The sequence below is a fragment of the Nematostella vectensis genome, chromosome 4, assembly GCF_932526225.1.
Source record: "Nematostella vectensis chromosome 4, jaNemVect1.1, whole genome shotgun sequence".
Classification (NCBI taxonomy): Eukaryota; Metazoa; Cnidaria; class Anthozoa; order Actiniaria; family Edwardsiidae; genus Nematostella; species Nematostella vectensis.
The window spans coordinates 8,931,366-8,951,739 of NC_064037.1; the positions used below are offsets into that span (position 1 = coordinate 8,931,366).

The 20,374-nt window shown below is 38.3% G+C and overlaps 3 protein-coding genes across 5 annotated transcripts; 2 read left to right on the forward strand and 1 right to left on the reverse strand.

Annotated features, from left to right (window-relative positions):
* Positions 1–3,072: 3,072 nt before the first annotated feature.
* Positions 3,073–10,260, forward strand: LOC116614223 (elongin-C). The gene is made up of 4 exons (XM_048726494.1): positions 3,073–3,187; positions 4,113–4,291; positions 6,214–6,262; positions 9,301–10,260. Exons 2-4 carry the CDS (start codon positions 4,123–4,125, stop codon positions 9,440–9,442), a joined length of 360 nt encoding a protein of 119 aa, XP_048582451.1. The 5' UTR covers positions 3,073–3,187; positions 4,113–4,122; the 3' UTR covers positions 9,443–10,260.
* Positions 10,261–11,094: 834 nt separating this feature from the next.
* On the reverse strand, positions 11,095–14,430 carry LOC5506578 (transcription factor 24). 2 transcript variants are annotated; one of them, XM_032374977.2, is made up of 3 exons: positions 14,194–14,430; positions 12,572–13,569; positions 11,095–11,455 (listed from the first exon to the last, which is right to left on the reverse strand). In XM_032374977.2, exons 2-3 carry the CDS (start codon positions 12,899–12,901, stop codon positions 11,342–11,344), a joined length of 444 nt encoding a protein of 147 aa, XP_032230868.1. In that variant the 5' UTR covers positions 12,902–13,569; positions 14,194–14,430; the 3' UTR covers positions 11,095–11,341. The 2 variants fall into 2 exon arrangements, with proteins under 2 accessions (XP_032230868.1, XP_048582450.1); XM_048726493.1 differs by lacking the exon at positions 14,194–14,430 and having other exon boundaries at positions 12,572–13,665.
* Positions 14,431–15,649: 1,219 nt separating this feature from the next.
* Positions 15,650–20,208, forward strand: LOC5506577. 2 transcript variants are annotated; one of them, XM_048726495.1, is made up of 5 exons: positions 15,650–15,827; positions 16,621–16,699; positions 18,027–18,224; positions 18,560–18,733; positions 19,153–20,208. In XM_048726495.1, exons 1-5 carry the CDS (start codon positions 15,750–15,752, stop codon positions 19,602–19,604), a joined length of 981 nt encoding a protein of 326 aa, XP_048582452.1. In that variant the 5' UTR covers positions 15,650–15,749; the 3' UTR covers positions 19,605–20,208. The 2 variants fall into 2 exon arrangements, with proteins under 2 accessions (XP_048582452.1, XP_001627284.1); XM_001627234.3 differs by having other exon boundaries at positions 15,651–15,827; positions 18,455–18,733.
* Positions 20,209–20,374: the final 166 nt, after the last annotated feature.

Here is a 20,374-nt window from a genome sequence, read left to right on the forward strand (position 1 = left end):
TCTGGTACTATATAGGTGTCACGGCGTTTCCTAGGATTAGGCTATTTTTAGACGCGCGGATGAGCCAATCAGATTCTACTTTTGTGTTGACGTTTTGGCTTATGAGCTCAACTGCACGCGCAGTCTCTAGTCCGGTCGCTTAGTGTTTCAATCTATACATAGCGGACAAAAGCACCAAACTTAGCACAAAGATAGCCAAGAGGATGCTAATTAATATTGAGACCGGTGCCCACCGGTACCACTTGAGGATTTCGTGTAATAACGGAATAAAAATTAGAAAAAAGCGTCGATCACGGGCTTCCTGTGGTGAAATTTAAAAGACCTTGTATCTCCAAAACTAAGGCGAAATATCTGATTGTTTTATTCTAGTAGGGGAAATATAACGCTATTTGTTAATATTTCAAGATAAAATTGTCGTCGGCTGCATTAAAACGCTTTATCAAGAGAAAAAGTTTTCAAGGCTAGACCCAATCCCCCTCACGGTTATCCAAGATGGCGGCTTATATTGGCATAGATACGCTCGCCCCATGACAGGTTCTCCAATAGGGTTCTGGATTCCGGATCCTAGTGTGTGGATTCCGGATTCCATGTGGGTTTTTTCTCGTGGATTCCGGATCCCAGCAGCATGGATTCCGGATTCCATATCTCATTTTTTCATGGATTCCGGATTCCATATCTCATTTTTTCATGGATTCCGGATTCCATATCTCATTTTTTCATGGATTCCGGATTCCATATCTCATTTTTTCATGGATTCCGGATCCCATATCTCATTTTTTCATGGATTCCGGATTCCGGATTACCTGTCATGGGGCGAATACGCGGTAGTACCTCATAAAATCGCGTATTATAGGTGAAAAAAAGGCTCATACTTTATGTATCAAGGACTTACAATGTCAATAACCTACTAAATATGAACTTTTGTCTTGAATTTAAATGTATTTCTTCTAAATCTGCGTTTATTGCAATTATCGGGTATTTTGACGTTGGCTAACTGGCTAAAGAGGTAGAGCTGGATTTAATAGGGGCTTTGTAAATGTATGTCAACTAGACACCACACAACAACGAGATGCTTTAGATATGCCTCCTCAATCGAAGTAATTAGTTTGTGAATCTTTTCTTGAGAATTAAAGTATTTAGATGTTCTGCATCAGAAGAAACATCTGTAGAAACTCTTTGTCGCAATAGCGCAAAATGGCACAGGAATTGTGATGGAAAAAGCCATGGAGCATAAGTAAAGGAAAGGTCTCCAGGAAGCGAGAGAGGATGATAAAAAAAGTGTAGAGCTTTTTGTCAGGCTTATAGAATATAATATATTATCAGAATATATAACTGGAAGCTGTTAAAAATGGTACGTACCTTTCTTGGGATGTCCAAGCTCCACAATGCGCATGAGACACGCTTGGGAGATTTCGGGAATGAGAAATCCTTTAACCGATTTTTACTAAGGACAGAGTTTTAGAGGCTTTTTCTAAGGCGCACGATCAGTGATCGGCGGACCGTTATTGTAATAAAGGGAAAAAAGTCATTCTGAAATAAACTGAAAGAGAGACTTTTTAGAATGATGCGCGTACGCAAGCTTGTGTGCAGGGTACGCTGGGATTTCTTTTCCAAACAGAAGATGTTTCCTTCGACGGTGCTATAAACAAATGTACAAAAACTCTAGTGTCAACGGTACTAGCGTCGACCTTAGGACACGTTTAGGCCCAAACCTGACTTAAGCCAGAATTATTTTATGTAAGTTATAAACGATCAGATGGTTTTGAGCGCCATATCCGTAAACGCCAGTAGCTGATTTTTTCCTGGTGACGGGCCTATTAATTACAGCCGCGCTGGTTGAATCAAAGCTCTGTAACCCTTAATATAATGCTTAGACAGCTCATTGAAAGAAAATTTCTGGTGAAATTCATGTGCACCACCTATTGTGCTTATTTGATGGACGGAAATCAGTCATATTATTATTATATTTGTATGTTAGGTAGAGGGATGTAAAAAAAAGACCGCGCGGAGCCTGGGTTCCAGTAGATTTCCTTCTTCTTCAAATGTAGCTTTTTATAGCTATTTATACGTTTTTTTGTTCGGAATTCGATAGAGTACAGCTTAAATGATAGAAATCGTTTTCAAATGTGTGCATTTTTATCTTTTTTTGCCTCATGAAAAGGTATGAAAATCTCACCACAGGGTACCCGCAATACCAGATTTCTAAAAAAAAGAATTGCTCTTTATCTATGGATCCGCTAATGGCACCGGTAATATTAATTACCATCTCATAGGCTATAATTATACCAAGTCTGGTGCTTTTGTCCGCTGTGTATAGATTGAGCTCTTTTTGTGCGCTAAGCGACCTGGCTACTCAGACAAACGAAGACTTTTTGTTGCTCTCTTCTTTAATATGAATCCAACCCTACCTATGACTTTGAATTCTAGCTTGCAATTCTTTTAATAAACAAACAAAACCGACGGATGATAGATAAAAATATATTCTTCCTAACTGCAATTTGCGCGTGCAGCCTCACGTCACTTGCGCGCGCGACCCACGTCAACGTAGCTGATTGGCCCGTTCGTGCGCGCGCGTCTAAAAATAGCCTGATCCTAGGAAACGCTGTGAAAAAAATAAGGTTGGGGATGAGTACCATACCTTAATGGAATGCGACTATGTCAATGATATACGTAGAGTATTTTTTAATGATCTATTTGCAATCAATAACTCTTTCAAACTGTTAAGGCCAAAATACCTTTTTTTGTATATTATGAATAGAATATAGGCATATAAGCCAACCTACTTTGTATATTATCCTAATATACCTGTATTGGTATTTATTGGAATAAAGTTATCAAAGTTTATATAGTACAGATGATTGCCCCTACTTATGAGCCCCTGTGGTGAGTTATGTTCTCCAAATCTTATCGAATATAAAAAATATCAAGTGCTTGAAAAAAGCAAACATCTAACGTGGTTCATTGATAATAAATTTTCAAAGTATATTGGTAACTTTATTTTTTCCACCGCCTTTTAGATGATGATATGGTGGTATCCCTGTGGTGGGTATAGCACAGATGAACTGGTGCGAGTTTTAGTCAAGTCATGTTTCAAAAGGGAACCATTGCATACAGAACTCTGAGGTGAAGTCTGTCATCTTTTCCCTCGAACATCATCCTCTAAGCCAGTTTGTCCACCCCGGAAGAGGTATTCATTTAGTTACACTATTTCTCCCGAGAACCGATTATCGCTTTTAGGTTTTTGGTGATTTAGTGCAGTCAATTTGATCATTACATTGCGGTATTATTTTGTGCATGGCAACTAAACTGGGGAAGACATCTCTCTTTCTTCAAATCTCCAGCCCAAATCGATTTAATAGAAACACAACGTGCATGATTGTTTTATCTTCAAATGTATCAATCCTTACTACTTTTAAGTTATTGTTGGATTGTAATTGAGACGCTTTTCATTATTATAGCATTTATAACAGAGACCTCGTGATTTTCTGACATGCCGACAAAGACATAAACAGGTCGACTAAATTTCACTGGTTTATGTGATCAATTTTTTAATGCATCAATAACGTATAAATAGTATTCCAATCGAGCTTTAGATCAATCTTTTACTAGTCTATCTAAGAGACTGCATCTTCCTTCTTTTGCATGTAACACTGCAAGTTTAAAATAAACATTAATATACATTTTTTGAACTAATGCATTATACCCACTTTGTTGTCAACCTCGTCTTTTTACAGAATCTTTTTATTTGTTTGGGGTATTTAAAATATCTATAATTTTAACAGTATAACTTTCTCTACCCTTTGATGATCCCCTTATTTTTATTTTATCATACAGTACTTAGATGAATTTTTAAAGTGATTCAAGCAGATGCACACTTATACTGACACTATCTCATTTCCATACACATTCATAGCTTTCAAAACTGCATGCAGATCAACAGACATTAGAGCTTCAGTAGTTGAAATACAATAAACCATTTCATTCAATCATTCTCTCTTTTAATCTCTTTTCACTTCCTCCCCCACCACTATCAAGGGTGGTAACATCATAAGCCTTTACTTTGTACTACAAGTTGCATTATAACTTATGAGAGCTACTGCATATTTTTGCAGCCATTTCAACATGGATGACAAGAAAGGCGAAGATAGTCAGTCAGAACCTGTATATGGGGGCTGTGAGGGGCCTAATGCCATGTATGTCAAACTGATTTCTAGTGATGGCCATGAGTTTATCATTAACAGGGACTATGCACTTACCTCTGGCACCATCAAGGCAATGCTCAGTGGACCAGGTGGGTTTGTGATATACTGTATGTACACACTGTGTGTATACTGTACGCATAATAATATGTGTCTGAATCCTAATGCAAAGTAATGACGGTTGATTTTTTGCACTATAACAGTTTGTGACTCTTATAGTAAAAAGCAAACTGGCGCCTGTATGCTATAAGGCAGCTAAAGCACTGTGGCATGTCTTCTGAGGACATTATAGTGGTTTACCTCTCCCTTGTGCAATCCATGCTCAAGTTCGTAAGCATCGTCTCCACAGGCCTGCCTTGCTACCTCTCTGATTGATGAATGGAACGTTTGTTCTGACCAATCACAGTCAACTAGAAACATGTCTCAACATGTCTCACTCTCTGAGTTCTCGCGTCCGATTCGTCAGAAGACAATAAACATTCCACGCATATTTTAGGTGTTCACGGTTTTCCTGGTTGCGCTGTAAGAACGCACGCTAACCATGGCAGTCACATCAAACCCTTTGTGACCAGTGTATTTGGCGAATTTGTCACAAACAAACATGCGCTGGCTCTGAAAATCAGATATCCCATGCTACGTATTATCAGGCCTTCCGGGATTATGTGCTGATGCGATAGCGCATAATTTCGCTCTGAGCACATAATTCACATAATTTCGGGGAAAAAAATGCATAATGGTGCATAATTTGTGAAAAATTTGACAAAGCGTTTAATAAACTATGGTTTTTTTCATACCTTAAGAGATACATATACTTTTTTCTCTGTAAATATCGTACATTTTTGCATAAAAAAGCTGGAATTTTAACAGCACATTTTTGTAAACAAGATTGAACTTCGCAAAACAACTAGGCTTTCTATGCTGATAACTGTTGGTGGCTGTGCTCTAGTTTTTTTATATAACACGCGCCATTATTGGAAGAAATATAACCAATCACAGCTTAGGAAAGAAAGTAGCGATTTTTTCGCGGGAAACATCTTTCCTTCTTGTGTTTTCGCTTCGAAAATGGATTCTTTTGTAACAAGGACACCAAATAATTCCAAGAAACAAACAAAGAAATGTAAAGTAACACCTCAAGAGTGGGCAAGCCAATATCCTGGAAAGTTTCATGCTGAACTTGATCTTCTATTTTGTTCAGCTTGTAACGTTGTAGTGGATAATCGAAAAAAAAACAGAAACTATCGTTCAGTAGCTGTTTTTTTTCATTTTATTCCCAATTGGGAGGTTTGGGTCCGATTAAGTTAAATAGTGCAGCTCTTTTATATGTAAACACGGCACATAAACAATCCGTTGCATTCAGACTCTTGATTAAGTAACTGAAGCATCTAATTATGCGAATTGCATTACGCAATTTGCATAATTGGCCCATACTTTGCAATATTTGGCACATTATTTTTTTTTAAATTTGGCGCATAACCTCAAGGAAAAAAATACATAATTCCGGAAGTCCTGTATTATATTTAATATATTATATTGTTTCAAATAATCATTATTTATTATTATATTATTAGTTATTTGAAATCCGGTAATTTAGCTTAGCTACAAGAGGACTAATAAACAAGTATTATTATTAGTATTATCAATGTACAGTGTACTGAAAGTATTTTAACTTTCCATTCATGGATTATGTGCAGATTCTGAGTGTAATTTTATGCACACTCAGTCCACAGACCTTTGTCGGTATGACATATCAAAATCAAGGCAGTGATGTTGCTCATTAGATTTTACCAAATTTAAATTTTAGCCAAGTCATGTTACTTTCTATTGATAAAAAAAGAAAATGGAAAATGATTGGAAATGTCCAGTTTACCAAGCTCAATTTAACATGATACATCTGCAGACCGAGATCCTTAGAAGTCATTATACAAAATTAAAATTAAGATAAAGATATTCAGACTTGAACCAGACATTTTTAGAGAGTGTGATTGTTGATTTTAACTTTAAATTTTTGCTTCAGGGCAGTTCTCAGAGAATGAGACCAATGAAGTGCATTTCCGGGAGATACCGTAAGTCATTGCTCAAATTGATATTCTCTAGGCAGTTGTGGTATATTGCAAATCCTGTAATCTTTCTGATGCCTTGAGTGTTCCATATTTTAAAAAAATCCCCTAAACTATTAGCATTTGTGGTATGTATGTTGTATGCTTTCTTGAAGCTTTCTTCACAAATCACCAATTTGAGTTGTTTGAGTTGACCCACAATTCGAGGGATTTTGGAGGCAGTGTACTGTTGGAATGTTGTTGTGGCTTGAATGTTGTTGGGGCTTGAATGTTGTTGTGGCTTGAATGTTGTTGTGGCTTGAATGTTGTTGTGACTTGAATGTTGTTGTGACTTGAATGTTGATGTGACTTGAATGTTGATGTGACTTGAATGTTGTTGGGACTTGAATGTTGTTGGGACTTGAATGTTGTTGTGACTTGAATGTTGTTGGGACTTGAATGTTGTTGTGACTTGAATGTTGTTGTGACTTGAATGTTGTTGTGGCTTGAATGTTGATGTGACTTGAATGTTGTTGTGGCTTGAATGTTGTTGTGACTTGAATGTTGTTGTGGCTTGAATATTGTTGTGACTTGAATGTTGTTGTGGCTTGAATGTTGTTGTGGCTTGAATGTTGTTGTGACTTGAATGTTGTTGTGGCTTGAATGTTGTTGTGGCTTAAATGTTGTTGTGGCTTGAATGTTGTTGTGACTTGAATGTTGTTGTGGCTTGAATGTTGTTGTGACTTGAATGTTGTTGTGGCTTAAATGTTGTTGTGGCTTGAATGTTGTTGTGACTTGAATGTTGTTGTGACTTGAATGTTGTTGTGACTTGAATGTTGTTGTGACTTGAATGTTGTTGTGGCTTGAATGTTGTTGTGGCTTGAATGTTGTTGGGACTTGAATGTTGTTGTGACTTGAATGTTGTTGTGGCTTAAATATTGTTGTGACTTGAATGTTGTTGTGACTTGAATGTTGTTGTGGCTTGAATGTTGTTGTGGCTTGAATGTTGTTGTGACTTGAATGTTGTTGTGGCTTAAATGTTGTTGTGACTTGAATGTTGTTGGGACTTGAATGTTGTTGGGACTTGAATGTTGTGACTTGAATGTTGTTGTGACTTGAATGTTGTTGTGACTTGAATGTTGTTGTGACTTGAATGTTGTTGTGGCTTGAATGTTGTTGTGGCTTGAATGTTGTTGTGGCTTGAATGTTGTTGGGACTTGAATGTTGTTGTGACTTGAATGTTGTTGTGGCTTGAATGTTGTTGTGGCTTGAATGTTGTTGTGGCTTGAATGTTGTTGTGGCTTAAATGTTGTTGTGGCTTGAATGTTGTTGTGACTTGAATGTTGTTGTGGCTTGAATGTTGTTGTGGCTTGAATGTTGTTGTGACTTGAATGTTGTTGTGGCTTAAATGTTGTTGTGACTTGAATGTTGTTGTGACTTGAATGTTGTTGGGACTTGAATGTTGTTGTGACTTGAATGTTGTTGTGGCTTGAATGTTGTTGTGGCTTGAATGTTGTTGTGGCTTGAATGTTGTTGGGACTTGAATGTTGTTGTGACTTGAATGTTGTTGTGGCTTGAATGTTGTTGGGACTTGAATGTTGTTGGGACTTGAATGTTGTTGTGGCTTGAATGTTGTTGTGGCTTGAATGTTGTTGTGGCTTGAATGTTGTTGTGGCTTGAATGTTGTTGTGGCTTGAATGTTGTTGTGACTTGAATGTTGTTGTGGCTTGAATGTTGTTGTGGCTTGAATGTTGTTGTGGCTTGAATGTTGTTGTGGCTTAAATGTTGTTGTGGCTTGAATGTTGTTGTGACTTGAATGTTGTTGTGACTTGAATGTTGTTGTGGCTTGAATGTTGTTGTGGCTTGAATGTTGTTGTGGCTTGAATGTTGTTGTGGCTTGAATGTTGTTGTGACTTGAATGTTGTTGTGACTTGAATGTTGTTGTGGCTTGAATGTTGTTGTGGCTTGAATGTTGTTGTGGCTTGAATGTTGTTGTGGCTTGAATGTTGTTGTGACTTGAATGTTGTTGGGACTTGAATGTTGTTGGGACTTGAATGTTGTTGTGTATTGAATGTTGTTGTGGCTTGAATGTTGTTGTGGCTTGAATGTTGTTGTGGCTTGAATGTTGTTGTGGCTTGAATGTTGTTGTGACTTGAATGTTGTTGGGACTTGAATGTTGTTGGGACTTGAATGTTGTTGGGACTTGAATGTTGTTGTGACTTGAATGTTGTTGGGACTTGAATGTTGTTGGGGCTTGAATGTTGTTGTGGCTTGAATGTTGTTGGGACTTGAATGTTGTTGTGACTTGAATGTTGTTGTGACTTGAATGTTGTTGTGACTTGAATGTTGTTGGGACTTGAATGTTGTTGTGGCTTGAATGTTGTTGTGGCTTGAATGTTGATGTGACTTGAATGTTGTTGGGACTTGAATGTTGTTGGGACTTGAATGTTGTTGGGACTTGAATGTTGTTGGGACTTGAATGTTGTTGGGACTTGAATGTTGTTGGGACTTGAATGTTGTTGGGACTTGAATGTTGTTGGGACTTGAATGTTGTTGGGACTTGAATGTTGTTGGGACTTGAATGTTGTTGGGACTTGAATGTTGTTGGGACTTGAATGTTGTTGGGACTTGAATGTTGTTGGGACTTGAATGTTGTTGTGGCTTGAATGTTGTTGTGGCTTGTGTTTATGTGGTGCCCAAGCCTCCAAGCTGAGGGGCTCTGGGTGTGGTGTATTTGTCCATAGGTGAATCCCATTGAACAGGATATAAACGTTGAGACTTATGTTGATGTAGTTTGAAGGCCTCCAAGGTGAGAAGATCTGGATTTGTCCATAAGCCACTCCATTGACCTGTAACGTTTTGACTTGTGTTGATGTAGTGTCCAGGGGCCGGTTCCTAGGTTAGCACTAACCCATTGATAAATACGGACTTTTGATTGGATAAAAAGGGATTTTAACCTGCTTTCTAGGAATCCGACCCAGGCCTAGAATTTGAGGGGTTCTGGAGATGGTGTATTTGTCCATAAGTCACTCCCATTGACCTGTAACATTGTGACCTGTTTCCAGCTCCCATGTGCTGTCCAAGGTCTGCATGTACTTCATGTACAAGGTGCGCTATACCAACAGCAGCACAGAGATTCCAGAGTTCCCGATAGCACCAGAAATTGCTTTGGAACTGCTCATGGCTGCTAACTTCCTTGACTGTTGAACTTCTTACCTGGACAGCTGTAACAGTTCTTTAAACACGCCTGGACCTTCACTTATTATATCTGGACCATCCCTTATTATCTGGACATTGCCACTATATCTGGACATAATCTGACACATGGGAAATCTTATTATACTTGGAAAACACCTGGTTCTTTTTAAGTTATAGGAGTTTCTTCCCATTATCAGTTTAATTTCACAATGTTGAAGTATTTAGCTGATTATGCAAGTGATGAAAGTATTTATTAGAAAGTCAAGCGTCAAATAGATTTTGAGAATATAGAATTGACAATTTTCTTTAAAATTACTGGTCAATACATGTTTCAATTGTAGCGTGTGTGCATTGTGCATGTTTATGCATAATTTGTTGAGTGTAGAGAATTGGGCATGAATCATTGTTTTAGAATTATGCCATATTCTTTAATTTTTTTTAAGTTTTTGAGTATTCCACTTTGTTACATGTAAAACGTTAGTTTGTCTTTCAACAGTTCTTTAACTAATTTTTTGTATATACAGAATACTAAACTAAACATGATCCATTTATAAGTCATAGGTGATACTATTGTAATAATGCAGCTTTTTATTTAGCTTTATATAAGAAGTAATCATATTACAGTACGTGCCTACTGTCAAACGCCTTTTTCATTTGTTTTTCCGTTTATTATTTAGCGTGCAAAAAGGTGAGAATTTGAGTTATAAAAACCAAGCCACATGTAACGGAATATTTTATACCATGCAAACAATAAGTATTACCTTTTTATATGTTATAAGTAGAACTTTTGTCAAAATTTTGGGCAATAAAGTAAGGTATTGTTTAAATTTTGCTGTCGTGTTTTGATGAAGCAGAGCAAGTTCAGTTTTAGAAAAATATCTCGAACCTCTCCTCCATCGTTAATTTAAAGCCACTTTAAAGCCTGCTCCCATTCGGGGTTATTCGGGAATCTTATGGCGCGCGCGAACGTTCAATTACGTTAAACTATGCCTTGACTAGGAACGGGGTTGCCTTTTTTATTTTGTACACTTGCTCCCAGGAGCAAGGGTGAACAAGCATTTGTGTGTGTATTTTGCGTGTACCCGGGTTAGAACAGTGAGCCTGTGCTCGGTACTTCACTTTATCCTAGAATTCTTCATTGCTCTCGGGAGTTTCTTTATCTTATTATCAAAGAAAAGGGGAGCAAGAAATATGGAGTTGGCCGAACAACGGAGAACGGGGGTGAGCAAAAAAGGGTGCGCAAGAAATATTGAATTTGTATAACTAATAAAAACTAAAAATTATATAAATATATATAAAAGTAAAAATCTCGAGCAGATGGCCGAGAATCGCACATCGTCCAGATCAGGGAAATGAGAAAAAATAGACCGCATCCAGACATTCGCTGAATCACGCCGTATGGTAGCTAAAGCTTTAAGGCAAATCTGAAGATTTCGGCCCCAGCACCGTTTTCTTGTGAGCTGTACAACACAAAGGAACCGAGCATTTAATGAGGAGGCAATAACCAGGATATCAGGCCTGTCTTAATCGGTTACTTCACGCACAACTAGCTCGTACATTGAAAAATATCAGGGTTTTTTTCACGCTTGTGTCTCTTTGGAATAGGTGTGTTGCTATTAAAGAAGAATTCAGTGACGTCCATGTACTCAAGAGTTGATGTCTTCAAGGGTGATCCATTTGTTTATTCTGGCTGGCTCTATATAGTCTGTATGGAATTGAATACTACTTAGAATACACATCAAGAACGAAAACAGATATAATTTACATGATATGTTGAGTAATATTTTCTTTATAATGAATTAGTTAACTTCGACTGTTGTATATAAACCTTTTGATGCTGTAGATCGCACCTATGTAGTACCAATCTATCTCCATGTTTCCTTTAAGGTAATACGTCTAAAATTATAGTTAAACAGCCGTACAGATTCGTGGCCTAACCATGTTTTCAGACCCCTCAAACATACAGCTTGGAAGTGGCTCTTGCTGAATGTCTGTGAAAAGCTGGGAACGTGCGGGCCATTTCTAAAAAAAAAAGGAGTTGTTAACATAAAAATATGTCCACTTACGTTATCTCCATGCTCAAAGACCCAGTTGTCTTTGTGGGCGTTCCAGCGATCCCACCTAGCGTCTAGGTGTATGACTTATCGCGTAAGAAAGAAAGCGCAAGATCCTCGAGCACATGTTTTCTTACTGACTGACAGTGTTTTCTATCATCCAGTGTCCCTCCAGTCACGAAGTCATTACTCGTTTCAGTGTGAACTAGTGTATGACCTAACTCCACACAAAAGATAGCAGCTGCCCTCCCCAACCTCCATACCCCCCTCCACTACTGGCCACGCCCATCGCTAGCTAACCACTCTCATCAGTATAAAAAAAAAGGACATACGTAAGGATTTTGTTAGTGATATAGAATCTGTCTTTCAGTGTTTATTGTGGCTTGTTTTGATTATATCTGAAGAAAATCCATAATGTTCCAATAATAACCCACTAATACTTGATGAATGGTTTGCCATCGATTTATCAGCTGTACCGATCGCGGCAACAATCCTCAAGGTACTTCAAGAGGAATGCAAGTCTTCATCTCACAGTACATAGAGATGCTCCTGATGATAAGAGTGTTGTTTTTACCATTCATTGAATAACTGTTGTGTTCTTTTAGTGTTTTAACCCTGACATGAAGAAAGAAGCGTGTGTTACTTGAGGGGTTGATGACTGGTGTTTAAACAAATCTTTGAGTGGTTTATAAAAAGCAAAACTTTCTAATTCGAATGAGCTGCTACCATTGAAAACGACCCACAAATGATGCTTTTTTACCTTGTGAACAAAACGTAATCAGAAGAACAATTCTTATACCCAACCGCAAAGAAATTTGTTGAGAGGTGGGCCTCCAACGCCTGGCGTAAGCATAAAGAGTGGAGTAGATTAGAATTTCTTGATTAGTTTTAACAGAGACGGCCGTGTAGAAAAAAACTGTGCGTTTTGGTAGATTTTGATTTGTTTAAAAGTGTGAAAAGGGCTGTGATAAAAAAAGGATGTTTTTTTCTTGTCAGAATTATAAAAAAAAGAAAATACATGAACTCTAACCCACGCCTTAAAGCTCAGGTCTAGAAAGGTGGCACCCGTCGTCATATAACGCACCTTTATAAACGGCTGGATCATATCGTGCTTGAGTATTGCATCGTTACATGGAATTTCAGCATCCTGTCTTGATAACACACAAGTAAGATGCGATATGTAGTCTATAGCAAGCAACAGAATGTTCAACCGAGGAAGCTTGGTATCCGGTGGAACGTTGGGTAAAGTTTTTTGCAGCTCCATGTACGCTTTCTTCAGGTTCTGCGCTCTGATGCGCTCACGTATGGCGTTCGCAGACGGTTGATCGTAGCTCGCTCGCTTGCGAGGTTTTAGGAATATCTCCTCAGGCTGGTGGCGAAGTGGGATCGTATGGCCTCCCATGTTGGAATTCATTGTGAAGACGAGGGTAGGGTAGCTACTGTGATTCACTCCGCGTCCGCGCACTATATACTGATTCGCAATATCTACGAGAGTTTCGGCAATACCAATGACATCGGGATACTCTCCAAAGCGTGCAAATAAATGATAAGGACGTTAATTAATGCGAGATAGAGGAAAACTCAAGAGGGTAGATGGGGAGATAAAAAGACTGCTCGGTGTACTGATGAAACCTTGGACAAATACCAAACAACAATAGAGTCGATCGCTTTTCTTGCCGAGTTTCTCTCCTAGGCAGGAATAAAATGTAGAATTGTCATTGCAAAACGGTGGCGCGTATTAAGAACAAGGACAGGGTGTGCGGCCTAATCCGTATTGCAGTTGTTAATATCATTCAGATGAGAGATTCGCTTTAAATTCTCTCGTCATGCGTAAGCCTGTTTTCAATGAGCATGCTGTGTGGTTTTAACTCTAGGATATTAGTACTGACCCTCTTAATATAGCTTGGCTGACGAGTAGTATGCATGTAATTTAGGTTAATTGATCTCGGTTGTTATCAGGGGTGGCCCATAATGTACTCATAGGGGTTCCAGATGCGGAGCATAATACACTCTTCTTTTCTATACGAAAGTCCAGCCGGAAATTTCAAAGAGCATCCACGGTTCTTGGTAGTCTGATGCGTTCTACAATGCAGATTGTGTCCATAATCACAACCTCAAATATCATTACAATTGACAATTTGTGTACTTCTCTTCCTAAATAATACAAAATAATATAAAATTGTAAGAACATCCAACCATTTTCAGCTTAAATGCTTCAAAAATAAGAACGACCAGCCTCCATTAAAAATCAGACGTTGTATAAAAATAAGAGTGTTCCACTACATACATTGATCTCTTTTCTATAGCAAGGATTCCTTTCCCGTAAAAACAGTTTGCATGCCTGACTTCAGAATGCCCCTTCCTAAGTTTTAGAGAAGTTTCATCTATATCCTATTTTTTTGTTGTTCATTTTCTCACTTCTCCCCTGACCAAATTATAAACATGATTTCTAAAACTGTTGACCCCGATTTAACCTGGGTTTAACAAGTCAATAGTTTTAGAGCAATAATTAGCGGAGCACTCGCACTAAAGTTTGGGCCACCTAAATGTGATGTATAATCACGCGAAGTGCATATTAGATTCAATAATTAGATTAAGATGGCGCACACATCGAGCAGGTATCAAAAAATCCGTTTGAATCAATGAGCTCTTATAGCTATTCTTCATTTTACAGAAACGTAGTTTAATTTGTCATTTGATGCTTACCTCGTTAGATTTCGGTGTAGGTATTTTGTGCTCTTCTATATGATTCTCACACATGGAAGCAATTTTCCGCTTGGGAACTTTTGCGAACAAAAAAAAAAGTGGTATAAGAAGAGGTGCTTCAGAAGGATATCAGCTAAGGATTGATATCCCTGAGAATAAAATAAATTTTAAATAAACAAGAAACGGCGTCGCCTGTATGTCGACCGCGCTACGCGATAACCTTCCTTGAATCAACCGCCCGCTATCAAATCATCTATCAAATATGGTAGTATAGCCAGCGCTAGACGAACCGTATGCGAGCTCCACGGGGAATACCACGGCACTGCTAAATCGATAATTACCCTCTATTCAACAGCGCTTAGCACCTTTAATACTCCGTTTAAATGCGCTTCAACACTTTTAAGCTAGTTGTTTTGTATCTGTGGTTTATGTTCTCCTAACAAGAGCTAGGGTCGAGTGTATGACATATGGTTCAGGGAGATAAGTTTGATTCACGTCCCGACAAGAGGGTTCTTCTAGAATCTTGTTTAGATCCTAAGCTAACAGGCAGATACTGAGCAATAAGAGATAGCGATACGGCGATGTCGTGAAGAATGTTGCTTTCTTTGCGTCTATGATACTGATAACGATGTCCTAGAAGGGGAGGGGGGGGGGGGGGGGGGGAAGCTGGTGCGTTTCTCAGATCGCCCACTGGGATCAGAGTCCTGTATGAGTCCAAGCGTCACCCATGCTCTACCAAGCGAGACGCTAAACGTCGTCATCGTTTGTCTTTAAACGGCCTCTCACCGCTGTGGCCAAGGTTCGAATCCTGGCTCAAACAAGGGTTTTTTTTTCGGGTTCCTGCCTTGATTCGAATGTGTCACAAGTGAGTTGAAGTTATTCTCCCGTGTTTCCAGTCTTCTCGGATAAGGACACTAAACCGGAGGTCCCGTCTCTTCAAGCTGCACTACACTAACCTGAACCGAAGGGACGTAAAAGAACCACTGGGGACGAGATAAACCCTCTGGCAGTGACCACCCCCAGTGACAGTGCTTACTAACCGAGGGCCATATGTTAGAAAACTGTATATTCGGTTAAATATGTCACCCTCGATAAACAAAGATTAAACAGAAACTGAAACTGAAACAGGAACCACATATCAAAGATGGGTGACTTAAAACGGTGTGGTTTGGAGACTTTTCTTTGACAACCGAAATAGAGAATGTCCTTAAATAAACGCCGCAGATTTTCCCGCCAAAACTTGGAATTATTCACTCGATTCAATCTCCTTTCGGCCAGGACAATTTTCAAAGATCTGTAGACAATTCAAATGTCAATCAAATTCAATTCCTTTTTCAGAATTTGAAAGTTTATCTATGCTTTGTTTTGGCTAGATTGATATAAGTGAAAGGTTGTAAGAACTTTAAGCTCGTTCACTTGGCCGCGGGGAACTGGAAACTATGACTAGAGTCCAGTCACTAGTCACTTAGCGGTCCGGCTTAAAGTTTGCATATTGTTGTCATTCCTTCGTTGTCATCGAAATAATACACATTCGCTCTCTAACCATTATCTTGAAAATGGGCTGGTTCTCATCGGGGAAATGGTTCGTTTATGTGGCTTTATTGTGGCATATTGTTCAAGTTCTTCGTGTGTCGGTGAGTTTTTGGTTTAAAAGTACTGTCTCCTTCTTCAGACTAATGGCAAATAACCCGGCGATAGCAGGAAGGTAGTAAAGTTTATAAAACTATATACTTACGTACCCATATGATTAACAGCTGTACTTTTATAAGTTTGTCATTTAACTTAATAAGTTGCAGCAAATACCGATGGATTATATAAGCAGCAATTTACAGTCGATCGTCCCATCCATGCGGCCAAGACGGGAACGTTATTGTAGTGATAAGGTTTTGTTTGTATGGTGTAGTTGGTATTCTTTATTGATCATAGTAAATGTTATGCACTTACCATAAATTCTTGTTTTATTGCCAAGCTTTTAACCTGTTTGAATTAGTACCCCTTAAAGTACATTGATTATGAAATAAGGGACCCCATTTGATCAGCACTCCCTCCCCTCCCCCAGAATGTATGAATGATACAATGACCCTTCCCCTCCCCTCCCCCACTCCACTCCTCTCTTCCCCTTTGCCATAATGTATGAACGATACAATGACTTTATGGCTGCCATTCAATTTGTTCCTGATCTTTAACTAATATGTTCAATGTTGTTTGTTATTGTTCTTGTTTCTACAATAGTTTCTAATAAACCTTTTTTTCCCAGAGCAAAATTGTGGATATGGGGTGAAGCATGAAGCGTCATCCTCATGCAACTCTCAAAGCTAGATCATTCCTCCTCAAGATCCATAGAAATAATATTAAACACACAAGGCACCCCACAAGGCACCAATGTTGATAGTATTTCATTTTTTTTTTCATTTGTCTCCCATTTAGGCATTTGAGTCATATTTGTTTTATGATTTCAAAGAGGATGGATCCCATCGAAACCGCCGTGATGTTTTTGCAAGCTATAGTGAGTCCTATTTGGGGATGATTGTACACTTGAAGCTCTGGTAAGCGACCACCTTGGGAACTGAGAATTGTGGTCGTTAACGAAGCTGGTCTCTTACGAGAGCTTGCTCTCATAAGCGACCACTGGGCACCAAAAACTTGAACAATAGGTGTTGGTCGCTTACGGGAGCTTAATTAAAATGGAATCTAAAAGTTATCGTGATAATAACAACGCTTTAATATTTTGGTTTATTGCTTGATTTTAAAACTAGGTATTTGACTTGTCATAAGAGTGAGTTGTTTGATTTAGTAGCAATTAATTCTACTCAAAGAGCTCGTTTTGCTCGTTTATATCGACGACTTAAGCTTCTCGTCTACTTAAGCTTGTCGTCTACGACATTGCATGGCGTCTTTTGTTAGCCGATTTATAAAGCGTCCAACAAACAAGTGGATGGCTATTGTAACTGGAAAAAGGATAAATCGTGGAGCTGGCAATGAACTAGAGATTCCTTGCATTTACACATTTTCTGGAGACAAAGAAATGTCAATCCCATAGTTGAAATTGAAGTTAGAAAATTGAAATTATGAAATTATTTAATGGTTGCCTACTGGAAAGGCAGCTTTTGTGAAACATTACAACATTACGGATTTATATGTGATTTCAGCATGCATTGGATATGATGTTTATCAGGCATTGACTGATGTTGTAAAGCCAAAAATCATTGTGGTCGCTTACGAGAGCTAAAAATTAAAAGAGAATCTCAATTGGTGTTTTGAAATTGTGTTGTTAACGGAGCTGGTCGCACTTTTAAGTTGGTCGCTTACGAGAGCTTAGAATTACAGAGTTTGTGTGACATGTCAATCAGTGATTTGTGATCATGGTCGTTATCGGGGCTGGTCGCTTACGAGAGCGGTTGCTCAGAGCCCTTCGACTGTATTTTCAATAATACATGCATTTCATTTTGTGTTTGGAAAGTTACACTTCCAGCTTCACATGTCATTAATTCAGATTTTTAATTCAGAGTTTATTCAATTAGTTTATCATCCCTCTGGTATGGGAAAAACACATTCAGCTGACTTTGATGTTTAAATAGGGGTGTGTGTAACTATGAGTACCAATTTCTCCTCAACAAATCCTTTACACCTTTTAAATTTAGTGATCATTAAACTTGAATGTAAAAGTCAATTGAAACTGCTTTTACACTACAATTTCTATTGTAACAGCTAAGGCACAAGGCAGCATAAAGATTATTTTTTCTAGTAACCATGAAGTAAACTGTATGTGGATCTTGTAGCAATCACATCTGGCTGATAATTGCCTATCTTCACATTTTTCTATTGTATTTTAGCTCCTCCACAGCCCACTGCTGAATTCCCTGTCATATTGTTCTCTGATCTGAACTACAACAATGACACAGTGAATGGCTATTATCATCGTCTTGGTCATGGAGAGTTTCGTGTGTTTGGAAGAACTGTTGATAACCGTGTCAGACAGTTTGTATTTAGGTCAATGCTGTTTCTCCCATACACAAATGTTACATTCAGAGGTAATTATCACTTTTGTTTACTTTCTTGCTATCCAGCGGTTCTGCCAAAATCTTGGCAAACTGGAGGTGGATAATTTAATTTTGTTTAGCCATTTCCCCTCATTTTCTTTATTTCTTTTGTTTTTATCCTAGGAGACAGGGTAATTTACCCCCTTGGTTTTTGGGTATGTGACTTGATATCACACTTTATTTTACATTATATATATATATATATATATATATATTTTCAGCTTATTTTTGTGGAAAGACCTACAAGAGAAGCATGCAGAATGTCCAAAACATCTCGAATATTCACATATGGCTGTTTGATAACCCCATTATTGGTGGATCTCAAGGAATCTACTACACTTCCTGGGAACATTGGCAAATGGAGTTTTCTCTCCAAGCTGATGCCTGTCAATCAAACTGCCAGCCCTTGCCATGTAGTGGGGTGTGCTATTTTGGAACCTGTGGGATTGATGGAACCTGTCAATGTGCGAATGGTTATTCTGGAAGTCAATGTGAAACAAGTATGTTTTTGATAAGTTGTGGTCATGATTTTGGATAATTCAACAAAGTAATGTCCTAAGACGCTTACAATGAATATTGTTTATAGCACTCAGTTAAAACACAGTTGAGTAGTAGATGGACAAGCAAAGTTTTTTTTTTTCTGAGGCCATTTTTCTGTGGAAAGAATGATTTCATCAGATTCAAAATCATGTTTCGCATAATTGAACTTGTGGATGTGTATTTGATATACCGTAGTTGTTAAAAAAAAATTAAAAAGTCTTCTATTGCTTTGAAGTGGCCTGATAAAACATGACAGCTTATATTTCTTTAGAAAGATGTATACAATACCTTTAGCTGAAATGCATTTAATACTACTATCGCATGTAGCATTATCTGTTAATCTTTTACCTTATTACAAGGATATATCTTTTTTATTTAGGACCTGCCGTTGGTACTCCATACCCCACAGAGCAGTACCCCCTTTTGCTGTTCCCACAGAAAAACTTCCAAGGTACACCCCTTAAGGTTGAGCCAAATAAGTATGCTGTATTTGCAGAAAACAAACAGAAAAAGAAAAACATAAACTACAACTCTTTAAGAGTGCTATTCTCCCGCAAGCTGACATTCTCTCAGCTTGACAACTCCCTTACACAAGAAATTGCCACTGGTTCAGATATTGAGGACATCCCTGGTTTTATGGAGAATAACCCTCATTTAGTAGCAGATGACATCTGGTTCAACTATGCCAGTGACATCGAGTTACAGTTTGGGGTCAAAGTTGAGGAACTACCTTCTTGCACCAACTGCAGCGCTACTGGTGGCTGCTGTTTTACTGGGACATGTCAGTGCTTGCCAAACTTCACTGGAGTCAACTGTGAGACCCCTGTTTAAAGTGGATGGTGCCTAGCTCTTGCACTAGGATTACTGATGAGACATCTTATTATAAGCCAAAGTGGGCTCACCCCCCCCCCCCCCCCCCGAGTTCGTAACTGGGTTGACCACCTTACACTATTTTCCAGGGCTTTATAGTTTTCGAAAGTATACGTCACTTAAGTCGGTTTAGATGAAATTGCAACTGTGAAAGTAAGGTAGAGGAAGCATATCCTTGTAGATCTGCAAATTGAGGGAAAGCATAGAAAGATAGATTCATGGAAAACGTTAATTATGTCATGCACGGAAAGTCGCATACACGCAAAGTGTACATGATCAAATATAATCAGAACACGCGCCTTTCCTCCGGTCCGAAGTTATACAACTGTTACTCTACCATCATTTTACCTATCATTTTCTTTTTATTCTATGTATTATTTATATTTGTATATTATCTGTCAGATATTATGTCCCATAACATTGTCATCTTCATCAGGGAATACTGTACGTTTAGTGTAAATCGTTTACTAAATTCACTATTTTAAAATATTACTACGGCCCTTATACTAACCTTACAAGTATCACTGTGCTTATTACAGATTAAAAAAGCTCACAAACCACAAAATAAACTTTATATACTGAATAGCCCTTATCCAGAAACCCATGGATCTTAATTAAAGGATATGTCAGCCGCCAATTTGACATCTTAGAAAAATACCAAGCACGACTGAAAGTATCCATTCTTCGGCTGATTTAAGGAAGCTATTGCGATGCCTTCTTTTTAGTTTAGA